Genomic DNA, 18,871 nt, shown 5'->3' with positions numbered 1-18,871 from the left:
CAGCAACTCGTTTGTGCCAACTGTTGCACATGCTCAGAACAACCAGGTCTTTTGATCTGTTCAAATGTCAACGATTGACAGCAAATTGTAGCTCCACTCATCAAAAGTGAGTTGTGTTTCTTCATTCATTACATTACATTACAGGCATTTGGCAGACGCTCTTATCCAGAGCGACGTACAACAAAGTGTATAACCATAACCAGGAACAAGTATGACGAAAACCCTAGAGAGAAGTACTGGTCCAAGTGCAGGGAACAACCGCATAGTTCAACTTGATCCCTGAAGGTTAAACTGTTTAACACTAACACAAACGAGAACAGCAACAACGCAGTCTATGCAAAAATACAAGCAGTAGTTAAGACGGGTGCATTAACTAAGTCACCTACAAAACAGCTACCTAGTTACAACCCTAAGCTTACAGTCATTAACAGGGAGGTAGGGTGGGATGGGGAGAGGTGCAGCCTGAAGAGGTGAGTCTTCAGTCGTCACTTGAAGTGGGTCAGTGTCTCAGCTGTTCTGACCTCCACGGGGAGGTCATTCCACCATCGTGGGGCCAGAACAGACAGGAGACGTGTTCGGGAAGCACAGGTGCGAAGAGGGGGAGGTGCCAGGCGCCCTGAGGTAGCAGAACGGAGGGGTCTGGCTGGCATGTAGGGTTTGAATATCTTGTGGAGGTATGCTGGGGCTGATCCCTTGACTGCCTGGTATGCTAGCTCCAATGTTTTAAATTTGATGCGAGCTATAACAGGCAGCCAGTGGAGGGTAGTGAGCAGGGGAGGAACGTAGGAGTGTCTGGGGAGGTTGAAGACCATTCAAAGACAAGGAGTTGGTGGTCAGTACATTCTTGCCCTCCTGCCCACACTCATTATGGGCCTCATCTCAAAGTACAACCCATCTCACTGAATCAAGGATAAAACTTCATCCCCTTTTTTTGAGCAGGTTTGTAGAACAGTAATGGTCGTGTGTATTCTTAGAAACATTGGGTTGAACACATTTATGCATTCTTATCAGACAGGTAGGCTGGCTGCTCATTCAATAAATGAGAAGAAACCTGGATTTTTCACATTTTAATAAGAAGCTTTTTAGGTGTTATGACCAGTCTTATGGCGATCAGTCCAATTATCTCTTGATCCCATATCAACATGCAAAATCATACTGTGCATACTGCAGCTCAGACTAGCTGCAGCAAAAAATCTGCACTGGGTGATGAACACTTCCCATTCTAATAGCTCTCTCTCAGGGTTACAGGCAGTTGAATCCCACATAGAAGATATTTAAAATCTTCCACTTTAAACGAGGTACAAAGAGACAAATTAACAACCACACTGACCACAACAATAACTTTATTGGAAATTAATTTTAATCAAGAGTCTTTTTCTTTTTTACAAAATCAAATCTTGATTACAAAACAGATACTTAAGAAATACCAAGTGGTCTCCTAATGAACACAAATGAGTAAATCGGTCAATTAGATTTCAGAGCTCATAGAGCTGAAAACACCAACTATGCAGATGGACAAGTAAAGTTACAATGTTTGCTCTCCTCACAAGGTTCAAAATAGGTTTTTTTTTTTTTTGGTGTTTGAAGGCAAGTTCATTCTACACTGCGTCTCAGTGAAAAACATTCCGACTGTATGTACAAAAAAGGATCAGAGATGTTAAAACGGCCAATGGGAGAGCTTGACCGGCTAGCTGTACATGACACGCCCCTTTATGATGCATGTTCAGACTTAACCAACAGTGTAACTTATGTACAGATGCAGTAACACTAATGAAGCCTGGCTTCTGACATCAAACTTTTTTTTCCTGAAAGAAAAGCCTCAAGAATTACGGGTGTTGAGAAAGGGAATTTATTCTTCAAACGGCTTGGAGGATTTAAAAAAAATTAAAAAAAAAAAAAATTAAAAAAAAAGATTGTGCCGAAATTTGCTACTCAGGACTGGAGAGCTGACAATCCATATGCTTCCAACTGTCAAGAAAAAAAAAAAAGCCTTTCAATTATGTACAATCCAAAGCAGTAGGCGTTAGACCGCGGCGGCTCTGGCGGCCGAATCATCGCCGGTTGGGCATCAGCAGCTGAGTGGCGGTCACGGAGTCGGGGAACAGGTTGTGGTACGTGGGGAGGGGGACGTACGCGGCCGTGATCATCTTCCCTGCGAACGCAAGAAAGAAACGTTTTCCTCGGGTTAAAAAAAAAACAGCACGGAAAATGAAACCACGTTAGAATAAAATTTAGAATAAGAACGAGCCGTGCGGAGGGCTCGGGGACATAAGGGGCCGTCGTACCTGCGAACCACCGTCCGTGCAGCGCGTTCACGGCGGCCATGGCGGCGGGGATGGTCGGACATTTCACGTACACGTTTCCCTGAAAGGAAAAGCTCCACTGTAACTACACGGCACCGACTCAACGTTCATTACACTGAACAGCAGGGATTACCAATAGCAGGTCATTCGTTAACTACATGCTCACTAAAATAGTATTCAGATGATCTTTTTTCACCGAGCAGAAACAACAGTAGGCTAAACTTCAGATGTTCGTAAAATGTTTATTAAATTTGGACTGATACTTCAGTGATCATACTGCAAGCTCTCTGTAATAACCTCACAATGCTAGTGATTGTACATATATTTTGTAAAGCAAACAAGGTAAGAGATGACAACTGATTCGCTTCTGTACTGATGTGCCAGTTGTTTTCTACACATAAATGCCACAATTTGCACTTCATGTTCCAACTCTGAATTTATGGAAATGAGATACATATTCCTTCACATTATTTGCATTATAAAGTCAACCAAGTATCCAAATACTCAGTTCATTTGCATCCCCACTCAGGAGGCAAAGTTCTTACTTGTGCAGAATTCTTGTCGACGTATATGTGCACAACCCCGCCGTGTTTGTTGCATTCTTCCATGACATCATCTTGAATTTCAATGTCCCAGCCAGGACCATCTTCCCTGAGGGGGGAAAAGGGAAAAAAGTCACCCTTTTGTTGAGAACAAAATTTGTCCTAGAGGTTAGAGGCTTAAGGTTCTCCATACACCAACTTTCATAGCTTCTTTCAACAATAATCTGATCAGGAAAAAAGAAAATTCATAATAAAAACATCATTATAGCTACTTCTGGCTGGTTATTCACTCTTTCACTTCTTTATAGTGTTAAAAATGACACTATAATGGTTTTGGCCTTGAGTTTCAGAAGACTAACCTCAAGGACACTAGCAAGGACATAACACAGAATCGGAAGTGGCAACACCGCATTGAAGACAGGCGCTTCAGTAACGGTTTCAGTACTTACGACTGAGGGTTGAACATATTTGAGAGCTGAAAGCAGTGTGTGGCGATGGGCTGGGTGGGCAGATTCAAGGGAGTGTTCACATTCATGTTCATGTTCAGGTTTAAGTTCAACGCTGGGTTCATAGCAGCTGCTGAGGAAAGGAGACGGTCAGAATTTTACAAAAGGGCCTGTAGCTCAGTCACACACTTAACTGGCAGGACACACCCCTCAGTCAGACCAGGCTTGCAAACACACCGCACTCAGCACAACGCTTGCATTTCTCATTTCCTCTTGATGTTTCGACACAGTCTGGCAACTATAAAAAAAAAAAATCAGGATTTGCAAAACAACCACAATTCAAACCAAGACAACCACCCGGAATTGTTTCCAAATAAAAAACGGGGTAAATCTCATGCCAAAGCCAGCGAGCAATCTGGGTCATTAGAGAAAGGTACCAGTAAAGGAAAGTTCTTGTTTAAAACAAAAAAAAAAACAAAAAAACCCCAAAAAAGTTAATGATTGGTACTACATGCGTGAAGTACGAACTACATTCACCTTCAGGGGGCTGAGTCAACCTGGCTTGTAAATCTACGGATTAGAAGAAAGAAATTGTTAAAACGTGCACCTCATCTGTATGAAGGCTAGAGCAGCTGTGTTGGATAGGATGGAATGAAAGTGCACGATGGATGGATGATTACATTTTCTCCATTTCCCTCTCAAAACCACGAGGTCAGAAATGCAGGTTATGACCAGTACTTTTACATCAGCTTTGGTTACTAGGTGGGGTTTCTCCAGATGGGCTTACTAAGCAGTAACCTGGGTATTACAAAAAGAACAAAAAAAAAAAACTGTCAAAAATAAATGAAAATGTAACTTGGACAGCATTGTGAAATAAATTTGTGGAAAGCCTGGTGATGCTACCAACTGCCATGTGAGCAGAAAGGACTCCATTATTCATCACCGCGTAGGTGATTTCAACCAGAACCGCCAGAAAACTGGCGAAGCTCAGAAACTTGAAGTTGGACATAAGTTGCGCTAGGCACTCGCTGAATGGTGGCTAGTGGCCACAGCCCTCCATCCATCTAAACCAGCACTTGCAGCAGAATGCACAGTGCTGCTGCTGCTAACGCCATCTCTGGCAGTCTACAGTACAGCTTTGGAGTCAACCAGAACTCTGGAAACCAACAGTATATTGCATCGATGTTGTGGAAATCTGGTTGTTTAGTCTTCGTTTGGACTTTTGGCCGTGAGTCGCTTTCTTCAGTATGCAGAAGTTACACCACGAGGATTTCCAACAACTGCGCGGCAGTCGGAATTAAATGGCAGAATGCTGGTACGTGCCCCTGGCATAGAAAGCAAAAGTCAACAGAAATGAATGAATGAGCCCTACAGCTTCAGGTGTACAAGCATGGACTGCAATGGGAGAAAAGCAGCTAACTAATGAATGACATCACAGACGATCCACGGCAACAGCTGTCACGTAGCGGACGACAGGCTCGTGTGGACTGACCCGTCACAGCTGCCATGGCTCCGAAAGGTATGGACCCGCTCATCTGCAGAGCCTGCTGTGCTGCAGGGGGGATCTGCAAGCCCGTACCTGTGAACAAACAAAGCCGCACGTGAGGCAACGCAGCACAATACGCATCATCACAGAGTTCCGCATGACACTGCGGAGTGCCTTTCCGTGGTCCGTCTTCTTTAGCCTACAACATTACATAAGCGTGCGTACAGAGAATTACAACATGGGCAGCCAGTCAGGTCACAGGAATAGGCCTATGCAACAGCTGGCACCATGGGGAGAAGGGCCCAACAACAACGCCTGACACACAAAACCAGGTGTTGGTCAAGTTCAATTGCTAGGCAACTGTGGACAGACCGCTGCTCCCCTTTTAATGTTCCCTCACAGACGTCCCCTAAGCTCGTGTTGAACCAGCAGAGTCCTTCAATCAGCAAGTCAATGACCCTGGTCCATCGGATACCACACTGCTGATCAAATCAGTTCGTATCGATACAATTCTGAAGCAACAAAGTTTTATTCTGCAAAATGAACTTTAAAACATTTTAAATTAACAAATCGACAGCCGTACTTTGATTTAACTTCTAAAGTTACAGCCATTTTGGAATTTCAAAAGAGCCCCATTCCCACACGGTTCATATCCCTGGGTCTGCTGCATTCGTATAGCTATTTAAATAATTGTATCACTGAACGTCAACACGTTGGCCATTTCAGATAACGTTGAACGTACAACTCTTGGTTGAGTTTCAGATAACATTATTTGCTCTGGTTCTGTAAAGATAATTTTATACTTAACCCAACAACAAATCAGATTTCTGCGATATCACGGATCGAGTGCTGAAGCTGAAAGCTTCTTCAGACCGTACACAACAGGCGCTTTCCCTACACATGCTCACCTGTGGCGCACCGCTACAACATCAGCACGACCACAGGTAAACAAAATAATGGCCAGCAGCATTTACTCGTGCAGTGTCAGTCAGGAGAGGTACAGCGCACCGGCGTGTCTCAGGCTCACCTTCGGCCAGCCGGGCCATGAGCTGCAGCCGGCCGGTGGTGCCCAGGTCGATGCCGGTCCTCTCCAGCTCGTCGCTGTCCAGGAAGGAGCTGGCGGTGGACGCGTCCGTGCGCTCCGTCACGTGGCCCACCTTCATGGGCCGCCCGGCCAGCTCGAACCCGTTCAGCTGCTCCAGGGCCTTCTTGGCGCACTCGGCGTCTGCGAACTGAGGCGAGGAAGGAGGAACGAGCATTCAGTCCCGGCACATCGCACCGTTACGCAAACCGGGATGGCCGGGTCACGCTCGACCGCCACTTACCGTGATGAAACCGTATCCTTTGGACCGCCCCGTTTCGCTGTCCATCATCAGCTGAATGCTTTCGATCTGAACGGACAACGGAAGAGACAAAATTCATCAGAAAACATCGGGCCATCAGAAACAGAGAAACTTTATTGACGACACAGACGAACGTTACGGGGGGTGGGGTGGGGGGGACCCTTACCCTCCCGAACGGCTCGAAGATCCCGCGCAGCATGTCCTCGGTGATGTTGAAGTGCAGGGAGCCCACGTACAGCCTCATGGGCCCGGCGCTGCCCTTCTGCAGGTTGTTGGCCATGGCGGCGGCCCTGTTCTTCTCCGCCTGCCCCGCACAGAAGGACCCGCGTCAGTGAGAACACGCACTCTTTACGGGGACGCGCGCGATACCGAGCGGAGGAGGGCTCACCTGCGAGGCCTGGACGATGATGGGCACGCCCAAGAGTCTCTGGCCCGTGAGGCCGATGGCCAGGGGAACGGAGGTCGCCTCCACGAACTCGATGTAGGCGATGCCCTTTGACCTCCGGGAGTTTCTGTCCGAAATCATCCTCACGTCTCTCACCTGGGGAAAAAAGCAGCCAAAGCCGGTTAAAAACCAGTAACACCAGATATACAACCTGCACAACAACTACTTTTCAAAGGATTAAACGTCATCAGTATACACCGAATGTAGGCCGCATTCTGTTTTATCCCTCGTCTTAAGACGGGTCTATACTTGCTGCGGAAACTAACTTTGGCTAGTTCATGCACTAAACTAAATGAGGCAAAATGACACGCTTGCAGAGAAAAGGAATCCCAGCCACCGCAGTGTGCACACCCCAACTGGCCACGCTAACTGAGATGTTCACACACTGACGTCAATGCAGAGATTGTCCGCAATTGGTCTAAAATATCACGAATGGCCACACGGTTTGATGTTTGATTTGAGAAAGCAACACACTGTCTACCAACTGCACGGACGAACATACCATCTTCACTTTATTTTCTATTCTTTTTATCCACAGTGCTAAAGTGACTCCTATATCATCCTGTAATCACGGCTGACTGAAACCCTGCGGATTGGATACCAGTGCTTTAACAGAATGAGCCACCCAGAAGCCCCAAAATCTCCCTCTGCAAAGGGACTGTCGACTGTTCTTGGTATCCAGGGGTGTGTCCGAAACCAAGTCCGACCATTCAGTCGAATGCAAACACATTAGTGCTAATCAATGACCATGAAAACCACACCCCTGGATACTAAGAGGAGTCCACAGCCCTACAAAGAAAGCCATACAGCCAGCAATAGCATGGTGCAGAGCTCTGGTGTTTATAAAGGCCAGACTTTTATTAAAAAACGAGTAACTAAGTAAGTGACTAAGCTCAATGAATTATATTTTTAATCTATCATTCTGCACATCTGTGTTTTTTCTGTTTGGTTTGGGTCTATTCAATCTTGCTTGTGACTTTCCATCCGAACAGAGCTGGTTGAGCAGCTGTGTGGGCCGGACACGCCGGCATCACAGGAGAAACTTACAATTCCCCGAACAGAGTAAGATGTACCCACGGCAACCGAAGACGGCAACAATAAGATAAGATTTCGCGGAACGCACAGTTCTCAGGCTAACTCTCATAGGTTTGCAAGTGGTTCTCATCTGGCTGCATGAGTGTGTTCATGATAATGGCTTTGTGTGGTGCCTACACTGTCGGCAGGCGCACGTTCTGCAGAAACAGAAGGAGCCACACGCAGCAAACTGCTGTTTTGTGACAGGCTCCGCCTGAGGCAGGCTGAACCCAATAATTAGCCAATGTACCCCCCTACAACAAGTAGCATTTAACATGGCGCGGTGAGAGGGGACATTTTAGGAGAAGGCAGGGAGGACCCACCTTTCCCACGGCTGAGAAGAACTCCTCCAGGTCGCGGGGGCGGATGCGGGCGGCCAGCTGCATGCAGAAGACGGTGCGGGCGTCCCGCTCCTCCGGGGTCAGGTTATCGATGGGCTCCCTACGGGCAGAGTCACATGTCAACAGCACGCTCGGAAAAACAACGGCGCGCGCACACTGAGCGCGCTTTTGGACAAATTAACCGCTGTTTTTGACGCAGTCAAACCCATGCGGTTGGTGTCCTGAGTGATTCTGAGAGATGTTTCTGTTTGTCCTATGTGGAGATACAACATGAGGAAAACACTTAATGGGCGCTTCCACTGGGGGGAAAACATGAACTGCAGAGAACTGGAAATGAATAGCATTTTGTTTTCTTTCAGGTTTCAAAATCAAAGTTTTTTTTCTTTTTTGTTATTTGTTTTAAATATGCTGAGGCCTTGCTTCAAAAAAAAAACAATGGAGGCGGGAACGCTGGTATCGATGGCCCACTGGTTCTAAAACCTCCCATTTTGAAAGTGTGAACATTTCTTGGTATGCAGGGATGGGCTTTTGTTCATGGGAGCCAACTTGTATTCACACCTTTTCATGCAGCCGAATGCCTTGGTTTCAGACCAGCGACTGTTAAAACCACACCCCTGTATACGGATAAGTCAAATGTCTCTTCAAAAAGGGAGAAATTAATGCCAGACAGCCAGCAATCCCCGGCCTCAGCCTTTTAAAATGCAAATAACAAAAGCAAGAAATGATGAAAGAGGAACCAAACCAAATGTGCTGGTAATTCCTGAATTTTAACTTATGCTTTATGTATATAAATATATTCCTTTTTTACCTGACTGGGCTCTTGTCTTTCTTGAACGGGCTGCGGCTTCTAGACCTCCTCCGGCTGAAAGGAAAATTCAGCATTTACGTTTGAAAAACACGTACAGAGTGAAGCATCAAACACCGAACAGCAACTACCCACACAAAAGACAAGAAATCGTAGAATAAAAACCTTAGTTTGATGGCTGGTGGTGGGCCAATCTTCCCCCTGGGACCACCGTTAAATTTCGGCCCAGAACTGCGATTGAAAACAAGGTTGATATCTCAGTACCTACGACTACTATGGACTTAGTCAATGGTGGATTGACTGCAAGCTGCTCTCCGGTGCTCTGTAGCAGTTTGCGCACAGTTCAGATTACACATTTCTGAACGGCTGTGGCCCAGAAAAGCCCGTTTCCCAATTTACACAGCGCTAACCTCCACGCGCTCTCATCTTGGCCAATCAGTTTGTTGGAATAACTTTCAACCTTGAAAATCTTTCCAAAGACAAATGGACAAATTCATCACACCAATCTAGATTAGATGTGAATGTGATTCATACCCACAGGTTAATGTCCCCTAGAACATCTTAGCAGTACACAAAGACAAGCGCTCTAGAGGTGTTGAACCACACACAGGACAATAAATTTAGAGGAAGGATTTAGCGGAGCACTGACAGCAGATCTAGAGGAAGTGAGGGGGGAACAGACAGCAGATCTAGAGGAAAAGAGGGAGAGCAGACAGCTCTAGAGAAAGTGGGGGAGCAGACAGCAGCTCTACAGGAAGCGAGAGAGCACAGACAGCAGATCTAGAGAAAGTGAGGGAGAGCAGACAGCAGATCTAGAGGAAGTGAGGGAGAGCAGACAGCAGATCTAGAGGAAGTGGGGAGCAGACAGCAGCTCAACAGGAAGTGAGGGAGAGCAGACAGCAGCTCTACAGGAAGTGAGGGAGAGCAGGCAGCATGTCTACAGGAAGTAAGGGAGAGCAGACAGCTCTACATGACTACAGGAAGTGAGAGAGCAGACAGTAGCACTGCAGGAAGTAAGGGAGCAGACAGTAAGACTGCAGGAAGTGAGGGAGCAGACAGTAGCACTGCAGGACGTGAGGGAGCAGACAGTAGCACTGCAGGAAGTGAGGGAGCAGACAGTAAGACTGCAGGAAGTGAGGGAGCAGACAGTAGCACTGCAGGACGTGAGGGAGCACAGACAGCAGCTGTAGAGGCAGTGAGGGAGCAGACAGCAGATCTGAGAGTGACGGGGCGGGAGCGATACATACAAGGGGCTCTTGCGGACTCGGTAGCGGCCGCCGCGCTCCCGGCTGCGCGAGCGGCTGCGGCGCCGCTCTTTGCTGCGGCTGCGCTTCTTCTCGCGGCTCTTGCTCCTCTTCGTGTCCCGAACCTTTTTGCGGTCCCGACTTTTGCTCCTGCGCCTGTCGCGGCTCTTGCTACGACTTTTACTCCTCTTTTTCCTTACGGGGCGAGGCACCACAGAGAGGTTAATCAACACACAACACTTACGCAAAACCGCCTAGTGCAATACCTAGGAAAGCACATGGACCTTCGCTTTTAAATCGCCTGCGTTCAGTCAGTGCTGCCCAAACTTGGTCCTCAGGAGCCCCAACCGTGTGCTGGGGTCTTCATTCAAACCAAAAATGCAATTACTCAAGCATAATGCACTTTCAATCAATCTCTATACAAATTATCAATTCACAATTACCATCGCACACCATACTGTGTATGTATGTGTTTATATAGGTGGGTTTGATTGAGAGTTGCCCAACGGCTGAATCAGCTTTGCCCTAATGCAATACGCCGAGGCGGGCCACAGAGTCTGATTCCCGAAAATGACTGGTGGACAGCAGGAAGGACACTACAGTAATACATGTCTAAGTGTTCACCTTTGGATCACAAAACAAATGGATGATTAACAGTCTATATCCTACTAAATTCAGGCAAAAAAAAAACAAAATCATTGAAGCAGCTTAAAACGTGTTTCAAATGATTGGTCAAATCAAAAACTAGCTGGAAGGCATAGCTTCACATGCACACAGGGTCCTCTTGGGCGACCCTGCGGAGGGACGGTACTTACTTCTTACTACGCTCCTCGTGTCCGTTGGCACTACTGGACCTGAGCTCATCCTAAGCGGGGTCGATAGAAGAACATCATGAGGACGAAGAGGTAACATTTCAAGTCGTCAGGGTAAGGGGGGGATGGGAAGAGAGAATACAAATGCAATCGTTTAAAATGTATTCATATAAAAGTTTTACATTCTAGACAAACTTCTAAAATGGGGTCCTTTTAAACCACTGTGGTCTTACTTCACCTTTGTCTCTGTCCTCTTCTAACACATTCGTAATCAGTTAACTCATCCAATACTCAAGGTCTAGAAGTGGTTTTTAAATGTAAAAAGATTTAGCACGCTACAAAAAGCCATGTTTCAGTGAACATTTGGTCAGCAACCCCATCCTCATCAGTACCAAGGCTATCTTTGGCTAAGATCAATGTGGCCATGCTAGCAGCCAGCTGCTAATCGAGTTCCTGTGGTGGATGCCATTCCAGTGATCTTCACCCATTTTCGTTCGTGGACTGTAAGAGTTCGATGCCACCTCTGTCACACATCTCGCCCTGAAGCAAACAGGGATTCACACTGCTTAGTAATGTCGGCTCCCAAGAAATTCATGTTAAAAAAAAGTCAATTAAAAAAAAAAAAAGAAATAAAATCCACCAGTTAAACCTCATCAGAGTCCCTAGTTCGCAGCCAGCTGCATGGAGATGACCTTTGCTTTTAACAGGGGGAAAGTACTCCCACGGCTGAGAGGACTGATATTAAAATGCATAGGAAACCATGAATGGAATGATATCTCTATGAAAAATTATCTTCTACATTTGAATTGTGTGGAAGTGTATAAAAAAAAAATAAAAAAAACTGGTGTCAAAGCATGCAAAGTTACTGGATTATCTTGGATCCAAAACTACTTAAAACCATCACAATGTCAAAGGGTTAAGAGACAGTATTTACGGTTTTAACGTTAGACCTGGCCCTTGGTGACTGGCATAAACAGCAACAGGACCAAATCACCACTTACAGGCCTCATTGCTCTGAGAAGTATACACAGAATCATGAAACAAAATCTACAGAAGACAATTTAGCACATTTACGGGTTACAAAATGAAAGCAGAAAGGCATGCAGGCATTTAGCCGTAACTGTACTAAGTGTAGCTATCTCCATACCTGAAGGATCTCTGCCACACTACTTCTGCTGTAGATTTCAACAAAGAGCTAGCCACTACATAGGAAGTAGAAACCACAATGGTATCACTAGCACCTCCTATGGAACATCTGAATACTGTCTCCATGGTGTCTCTTTCCGGTTAAGAGTGGTTGTCATCCACTGAGGTTACCCTGTTGCTACCAAACAGGTGCCAGGATGCTCAAAGAGGAGGCTCTTTTTTTTAACCTAGGGGACCACAGTACATCAATACATTGCGCAATTACTACCTTTCTGTTTTGACAGTTCACACTGGAATTCATGGGAGTAGAGGTGAGATATCGTTAGGCAAGTCTACAAAAAGAGATAGATGGGCGTTTATTCATAATTCTGAATTGAAACTACTGCAACACATCACAAAAAAAACATTGAATTCAGTTTGCCATAAGTACAGGGGTCTGGGAACGAGGTGGCAAAAGACCAGCAGATTAATGTGGAGTGCACTGAAACAAACCTCCATTTCTCCTAAAGGACACTCACCTTTTTGAAAGGAGCCTCAAGCATAGCTTCTATATCAAAGTCGTCCGCCATATTGCCGTTGGGCTGAAGGACAGAAAAGAAAAACAGCATTGCATTTATTTAATGCAACAACTTGCACTGCAATGTACTTCCATTTCATTATTACAAACAAGAGAAATGGCAGAGTACCGCAAAGGCATACAACTGATCCTACGTACAATGACTTAAACGCCATGATTCAAAAACATTCCTGTTACAGTTTACAGCACAAAATCACTTCAACTTCTGGTGTTCCCAGGCCCATCACAAACGTGCCCATACTACTGTGGTCTGGTCAAATCCAACGTCGCTGAAATGTCGGGCCATGGACTGTAGTTAATTTTAGAGCCTTTATTTAGAGAAATACATAGCTGGGGCGACTACCCAACGCAAGGTAATCCCCCCCCCTCCTCCTCCTATGGACGTCCTAGGCCGCATTGTGTGCATTTGACTAGCTAAGTTAGCCAAATACGTTAGTCTAGTTACTGCGTTTCATGTTAAGCCGGTTTCAAATCAACTGTAAAAGTTGACCTGCAAATAACTACAGCTAACGTTGGACCCAAATTAACTAACTAGTTTATGATATTTTGCGTATGAACTCATGTTTCTAGCTAGTTACAACAAAACCCGGTTTTGATAATATTAGCTAACTAGCTAAGTAACTTACGTTACCTAAGTGGCGTGTCAAGCTTAAAGTTTCAATGTGATAATTATTTTTATATCAGAGGCATCATATAAATTAGTTACGAGCCAACTGTTAACCAAATTAGCAAACTGACGACATCATGTCGACTAGTCTAAGCAGCAGCCAACATTAAACGTTTGCGGCACATTAGCTACCGTGTAAAGGTAACTAACAGTAGCCCAACAATATCAGATAATCAATGGTCTCTTATCACAGGGTTAGCGTTTTCCAAGAACAGTCGACCTTTCGAAATAGCTAATGTTAACACACGTAGCGTCATCTAAGTTGGCCACTATTTAGCCATCTAAACAGCAATTGGTATCAGACAACTTAGACTGTGCGTTAGATAACTATACTTGGTGAAATGTTGAAAGCAGGCCCGGTAGCTAGCTAACATTCGCTAAACTCTACTCTAGCGCTACTCTATCTTTAGCTAGCTAACTAGCATTAGCAACCAAATGAGTTAGGAGAGTAGTCTGTAAGGCGGACCTTGATAGCGAAATATCAGCTAGTATACGTTTCAATTAAAGCACAGAAAATTTGTTATCATTGGCTCTGAAGAATTTTAATTACTGTAAACATATTACCTCAGTATCCAAATGTAGTTTGCTGTTTTTATATCAATGTCTTCCCAACAATTTTGTCTCGAAGTACGCCGTTCACTAGGCCTTTCTTAACGTCCTCCTGTTTTCTTCTTCCGCTTCACAAACTGAAATGACGTAGCTAGCCAGCAAGCTATGTCTAAAATTGTTTAAAATAAAACAATGCTAAAGAAAGTACCGCGTTTAATAAAACAATCTAACAGCACGTTTAGTGATTTAAAGCAATAGTTGGTTGCCGCGAAGTTCAGTTCCACAGACAAAATGCTTGTCACCACTTTAGCCCCTGCGTTCAACCAAAATGGCGCTTGTATACAAGCGAGGGGTCTCCTGGCCGTTTGTGTAGGGGCATCATCTCGATAGGCGTGAGGCGACAAAAAACCGCGAGATTGCTTGAGAGCACAAAGGCACGGGCTGTGTTGTTACAATGTCAAGACTTAATTGCATTTCTAGCATGATGCCCAATATATTCTAGAAGAACTCTGGAAGTTTTTGTGCGTTTAACTAAGGACTTAGGAAGTGTTGAAAACAACTATATATTTTGTATACAAAGTATGTTATCTCCAAAATAGTAATATTTCGACCTTTATTTCCCAAATGTGTGTATCATTATCAATTCCTCTATAATGTATTTATGTTTGCAAGCTACTGTTTACCACTTAGGCTAATCAATTCATTTATGCGTGCATTTCTTTTTATGCCTCTTGAAATGTAGCCTAATCGTTTTTGGAATGGTGCCACCATTCAAGGTGCATGCAAACATTTTATGTACTAGATATCTGATGTTCTTACAAATACAAAGCTCCAGCATTTATTTATTTATTTGAGGTATGGTAGTAATGTCAAGAAGTGACCTTCAATTGGAGATGCAAGACCTCATATAAACGTCAAGATGCTAGCATAAAGATCTGTAAGCTATAGGTTAGCAGAAAATTTTGTCAGATAGAAACATTGGGTGAAATAGAAACAGAATGGTAATTTCAAAGTGGTGGGTTTTGAGGTATTTGCAGAAAACAGCCAGTGAATCTGCCTTCCTGCCTGATTGGGGAAGGTCGTTCCACCATCAGGAGGCAAGGGCTCTGAAGAGCCAGGGGTGTGAGGAGTGGTATATTGCCCTTGAAGGGACGAGACAGCCAACTGGCTGGAGAATGCTGAATGGACAAGCCCGCTTGGAGCGTATTGTTTGATTAATGTTTAATAAGAGCGAAGGATGCCAGTGTGAGAGATTTTAATTGAATGTAGGCAGCCACCAGGAGCCAGTGAAGGCCTGGTGCTCAAAAGTGCAGGTGTGTATTTGAGCAGTCGCAGCACGGCATTACAGTAGCCAAGTTGAGAGATTACAGGGAGGTGTGAACGGAGCTGTGTACCCTCTTGGGCTAGGAAGGAGACCCGGGAGACAGTGTTTGTCACAGCATGGTCAGAGAAGCCCCGCTGATCTAGTACACCACGGTTTTTTAGCTGAGCAGGAGGAAGACACTATGGCATCATCAATAGCGTTTGAAGCATCTTTCTGTGGTGACCCCCTTCCTGGAAGGAGCAGGAGTTCTGTCTTCCTGAGCTTCAGGTGGCGGGTGGATCTCCAGAGTGCAAAGCACTCTTTCTAACTGTGGACGACACTGTCGCCAGTCACGTGTCTACCTGCAGTGCTACCGATCGCAGCGCTTGTACAGTTGGGAATCAGTCTCAGACTGCGGTGCCCATCCATGCACTAGACCAGCGCCGTATTAGGGTGAGCCACCCAGCAGGCCAAGATTATTATTTTTAACAGGCGGTTTATCTTCATGAGGGGCATCAGCTTTGAAATAGTACTGCGATGCAAAAAAATGATGGTGAGCAGCATCTGGTCTTGTAGGCAATTTAATTGGTTGAGCCATGAAACTCCGCCATAGATAAACATTGACTCCATTAACTACATTAGAGTCTCACAGCAAAGCCAGCTTTTCAGCATGGCTGATCTAGCTACTCCAGTTTTATGGCAACAATTGATCAAACAGCTAATGACAAAGATCCACTGAACTATGCCTGACAACTGAGCCATGGTGATGTGGATATGGCAATGAGTTCTGGTAATTATAACTTAGTAAAGAAGGGAACCTGGTTTATTGAGTAAACCGAATAGAACTCTTTGAACTGATTTCAGTCGATGTTAATCCACCAACATATTTGTCATATTTTATTCTTATTGAAGTCAGGCGGTGATATAAAAACTTGTCTTGATTGACAAGATGTCTGTTGATAAAGATTTAAAAGCATAATGCAAATTACAATCGTCTACAGCAGGCAGTATTTCAGTGCTTGGAATGTGATGTACTTTTATGTTACTTTTCTCTGTAATTTTCCAAAGAAACTGCAACAGAGCAAACTGATGACGTATTCCTGCTGTACGTGTTTGTAGTTGAGTCACCCATAGGAAAAAAAAATCCTAGGATAAATGAACATCATCCCCGGCAATTTGACTTTAAAACTTGCTGTGGAAACTGGAATTTGACTTAACAGCTACTGCCCTATATTTACAAATTTGTCTGTAGAAAATTCACATAATTCACATAATCTATTAAGTTAATATATCACCAAAATAACATAAGCACTGCAGTTTTGTTTTGTATGGTAAGCTTAGTCATCATGACAATCCCAACTATTCAACAATGTGTCATGTGTCCACTAGGGGGCCCTGTATTTGTGCACATTCACACACTGTCCAGCATAGTGCATCTCAAATAATTGTAATTCAATTATACAAATCACATAAACAAGTAAATACGCACACACAAACACATGCGAATTACATAAATACATAAATATGCATACATAAAATCACATGAACAAGTAAATGCACACACACACACACACACACAAATCACATAGACAAGTAAATACACAAAAACCCACCCTGTCAGAAAGGATATTGTAGGTCATTAAAACTACTGTTTCCCTTGTGAGGTCCTAAACTAGTTTTGCTGTTTTATTCCATTTGTTCCATAATACACAGCTCATTTCAATTCCAGTTGTTCTCCTGCAGCCTATGTTCAGAGAGAGGTGAGTAATATTATACATGACAAGTTTCTAGTCTGTGTGAAAAGAGGGTCTTCGGTCTCAAGTGCCACTTCTACCTACTGCTTGATGGGCTTTCCACAATGTGAGAGGGAGACAAGAGAGGGAAATAAAAAAACTTTAAGTATACTGAAAAAAGGACACTGAATTGATTTTCTTTTGGGTGTTTCAGACATCAAACGATACATGCATTTGACAAACAAGAAGACATGAACGACAGTCTCTGCAGCTGTACAGATGGAGACAATGTGTAAGTCCTTAATAGTGAGTTTAACAGATACTGCTCTTCACACACACACACACACAGTGTTCTCACTAGTTATGTAATGTGTTTCCACAGCTACCCCTATCTGGCAGAAACAAATACCCCGCTATGGCATAAACAAAACTGGGAATAATAGCGGCCTCTTCGTTTGTAGACTTTGAGTTGTATTGTACCCCTGTAAAAAGCAAGCCTGTTAGTTCTTCTTGGAAAGTCTGCAGTGATAATCGGGGTGTCTCAAATGTAGCAATAACAGCTACCAGTCTTCTGTAATTAGAAACAGTGATAAGGTATGGAGGGGCAGTGGTGCAGTGTGTAGCACTGTTGCCTCACAGCGAGTCCTGGGTTGAAATCTGGCCTGGGCCTATCTGTGTGGAGTTTGCATGTTCTCCCCTTGTCCACGTGGGTTTCCTCCGGGTACTCCGGTTTACTTCCACAGTCAAAAGACATGCAGGTAGGCTAATTGGAAACTATAAATTGCCCATAGGTATGAGTGTGTGACTGAATGGTGAGTGAATGGTGTGTGTGCCCTACGATAGAATGGAGGCCTGTGCAGAGTGTATTCCTGCCTCTCGCCCAATGCATGCTGGGATAGGCTCCGGCACCCCTGTGACCCTGCCCAGGATAAGCAGGTAGAGATAATGGATGGATAAGGTATGGAGAAGACAGATGCATGTAATTAAACTTAGCTCACATCTGTTTTTGGATGATCTCCATTAACAGCACCGTTGGCATCAGTAGCCTGTCAATAAACAGTTGAAACAGAAACATTAAAAACAATTCAAACATTATTATTTTTTCAGTTTTGCTGAACTGCAGATGTAAACACTTTGTGAGACCTCTGAAAACAATTATTATTTTACTATTTTCAAAAGGCAGAAAGCCCTGTCAATGTCAATGCATTGCAATTGCAGTTCCAAGGAACAGATATATCATTAAAATTGGAGCAGGCAATATCACATACTATAATCTGCAATGAGCAATGATTTGACAGTGATTATTTTAATCATATGCCAAAAGATTCAAATGTGAGTAAGACATTACTGTGAGTAAGGCTAATTTTATTTGTATAAAAGCTTTCTTGTCCAACAGAAGGACCTACATGTTTATGAAATATCATAGTAAAAATAATTTTTTATAAGTATCTTGGCTGAAGAACCGTTAAGGTACTGCTCAGAAGGTTTTAGATTGAGCCTGAGAAATTTTATATGCGATTCTTTAGCCAAGTTTGTGTAATCCACTCTTCCTGTGCATAATTTCATCTGAGACTTCGGCAGTACTGAGTAAACAACATGTGAGCATAATGTGTCACTGCACAACAGGGAAAAAAAATGTGGAGGGAGCACATTTGATGGGCCCTCCCAGATGCAGCGTTCTGGAGCGGAGCCACAGCCCGGAGCCCTGTGTTTGTTCAGCAATGGAAATTTTGTTTTCAATTAAAGGAAATTCTTTGTTGTGCATAATGCACAGTGGAAGGCCCTTGTGCCTCAATCTTTCAGATTTTGAACGGGATCCAGTTAAATGGAAGGTCATGGGGAGTAGAAAAGCAACAGACCACATGCAGAAGATCGCTGGGGACACCCCATTCTCTGGTCAAAACGTCAAAAGGGGTTAATCTGTTGCAGAGCTGTGATCGGAGGAGTTGGATTTTATGGGAAAAATGTTCATTGCTTTGTGTTTTCTTAAAGGATATGCGGCCTAATGTGCCATTTTAAAGACCCTGTGCATTCATCATTTTTAAATATATATTT

General features: G+C 44.2%; 1 protein-coding gene across 10 annotated transcripts; it reads right to left on the bottom strand.

Moving 5' to 3' along the window:
- Positions 1–1,326: 1,326 nt before the first annotated feature.
- rbm39a (RNA binding motif protein 39a) lies at positions 1,327–14,136 on the bottom strand. Of its 10 annotated transcripts, none has more exons than XM_064305712.1 (18): positions 13,796–14,136; positions 12,506–12,568; positions 10,845–10,894; positions 10,033–10,224; positions 8,951–9,016; positions 8,789–8,842; positions 8,186–8,233; positions 7,963–8,080; positions 6,509–6,661; positions 6,287–6,424; positions 6,103–6,168; positions 5,805–6,009; positions 4,784–4,870; positions 3,829–3,861; positions 3,295–3,421; positions 2,849–2,954; positions 2,286–2,364; positions 1,327–2,152 (listed from the first exon to the last, which is right to left on the bottom strand). In XM_064305712.1, exons 2-18 carry the CDS (start codon positions 12,554–12,556, stop codon positions 2,052–2,054), a joined length of 1,674 nt encoding a protein of 557 aa, XP_064161782.1. In that variant the 5' UTR covers positions 12,557–12,568; positions 13,796–14,136; the 3' UTR covers positions 1,327–2,051. The 10 variants fall into 10 exon arrangements, with proteins under 10 accessions (XP_064161782.1, XP_064161781.1, XP_064161784.1 ...); XM_064305711.1 differs by having other exon boundaries at positions 3,295–3,424; positions 13,796–14,135; XM_064305714.1 differs by lacking the exon at positions 3,829–3,861 and having other exon boundaries at positions 3,295–3,424; positions 13,796–14,135.
- Positions 14,137–18,871: the final 4,735 nt, after the last annotated feature.

The sequence above is a fragment of the Anguilla rostrata genome, chromosome 13 (assembly GCF_018555375.3).
Source record: "Anguilla rostrata isolate EN2019 chromosome 13, ASM1855537v3, whole genome shotgun sequence".
NCBI lineage: Eukaryota > Metazoa > Chordata > Actinopteri > Anguilliformes > Anguillidae > Anguilla > Anguilla rostrata.
This window is presented reverse-complemented; position numbering and strand designations above follow the sequence as displayed.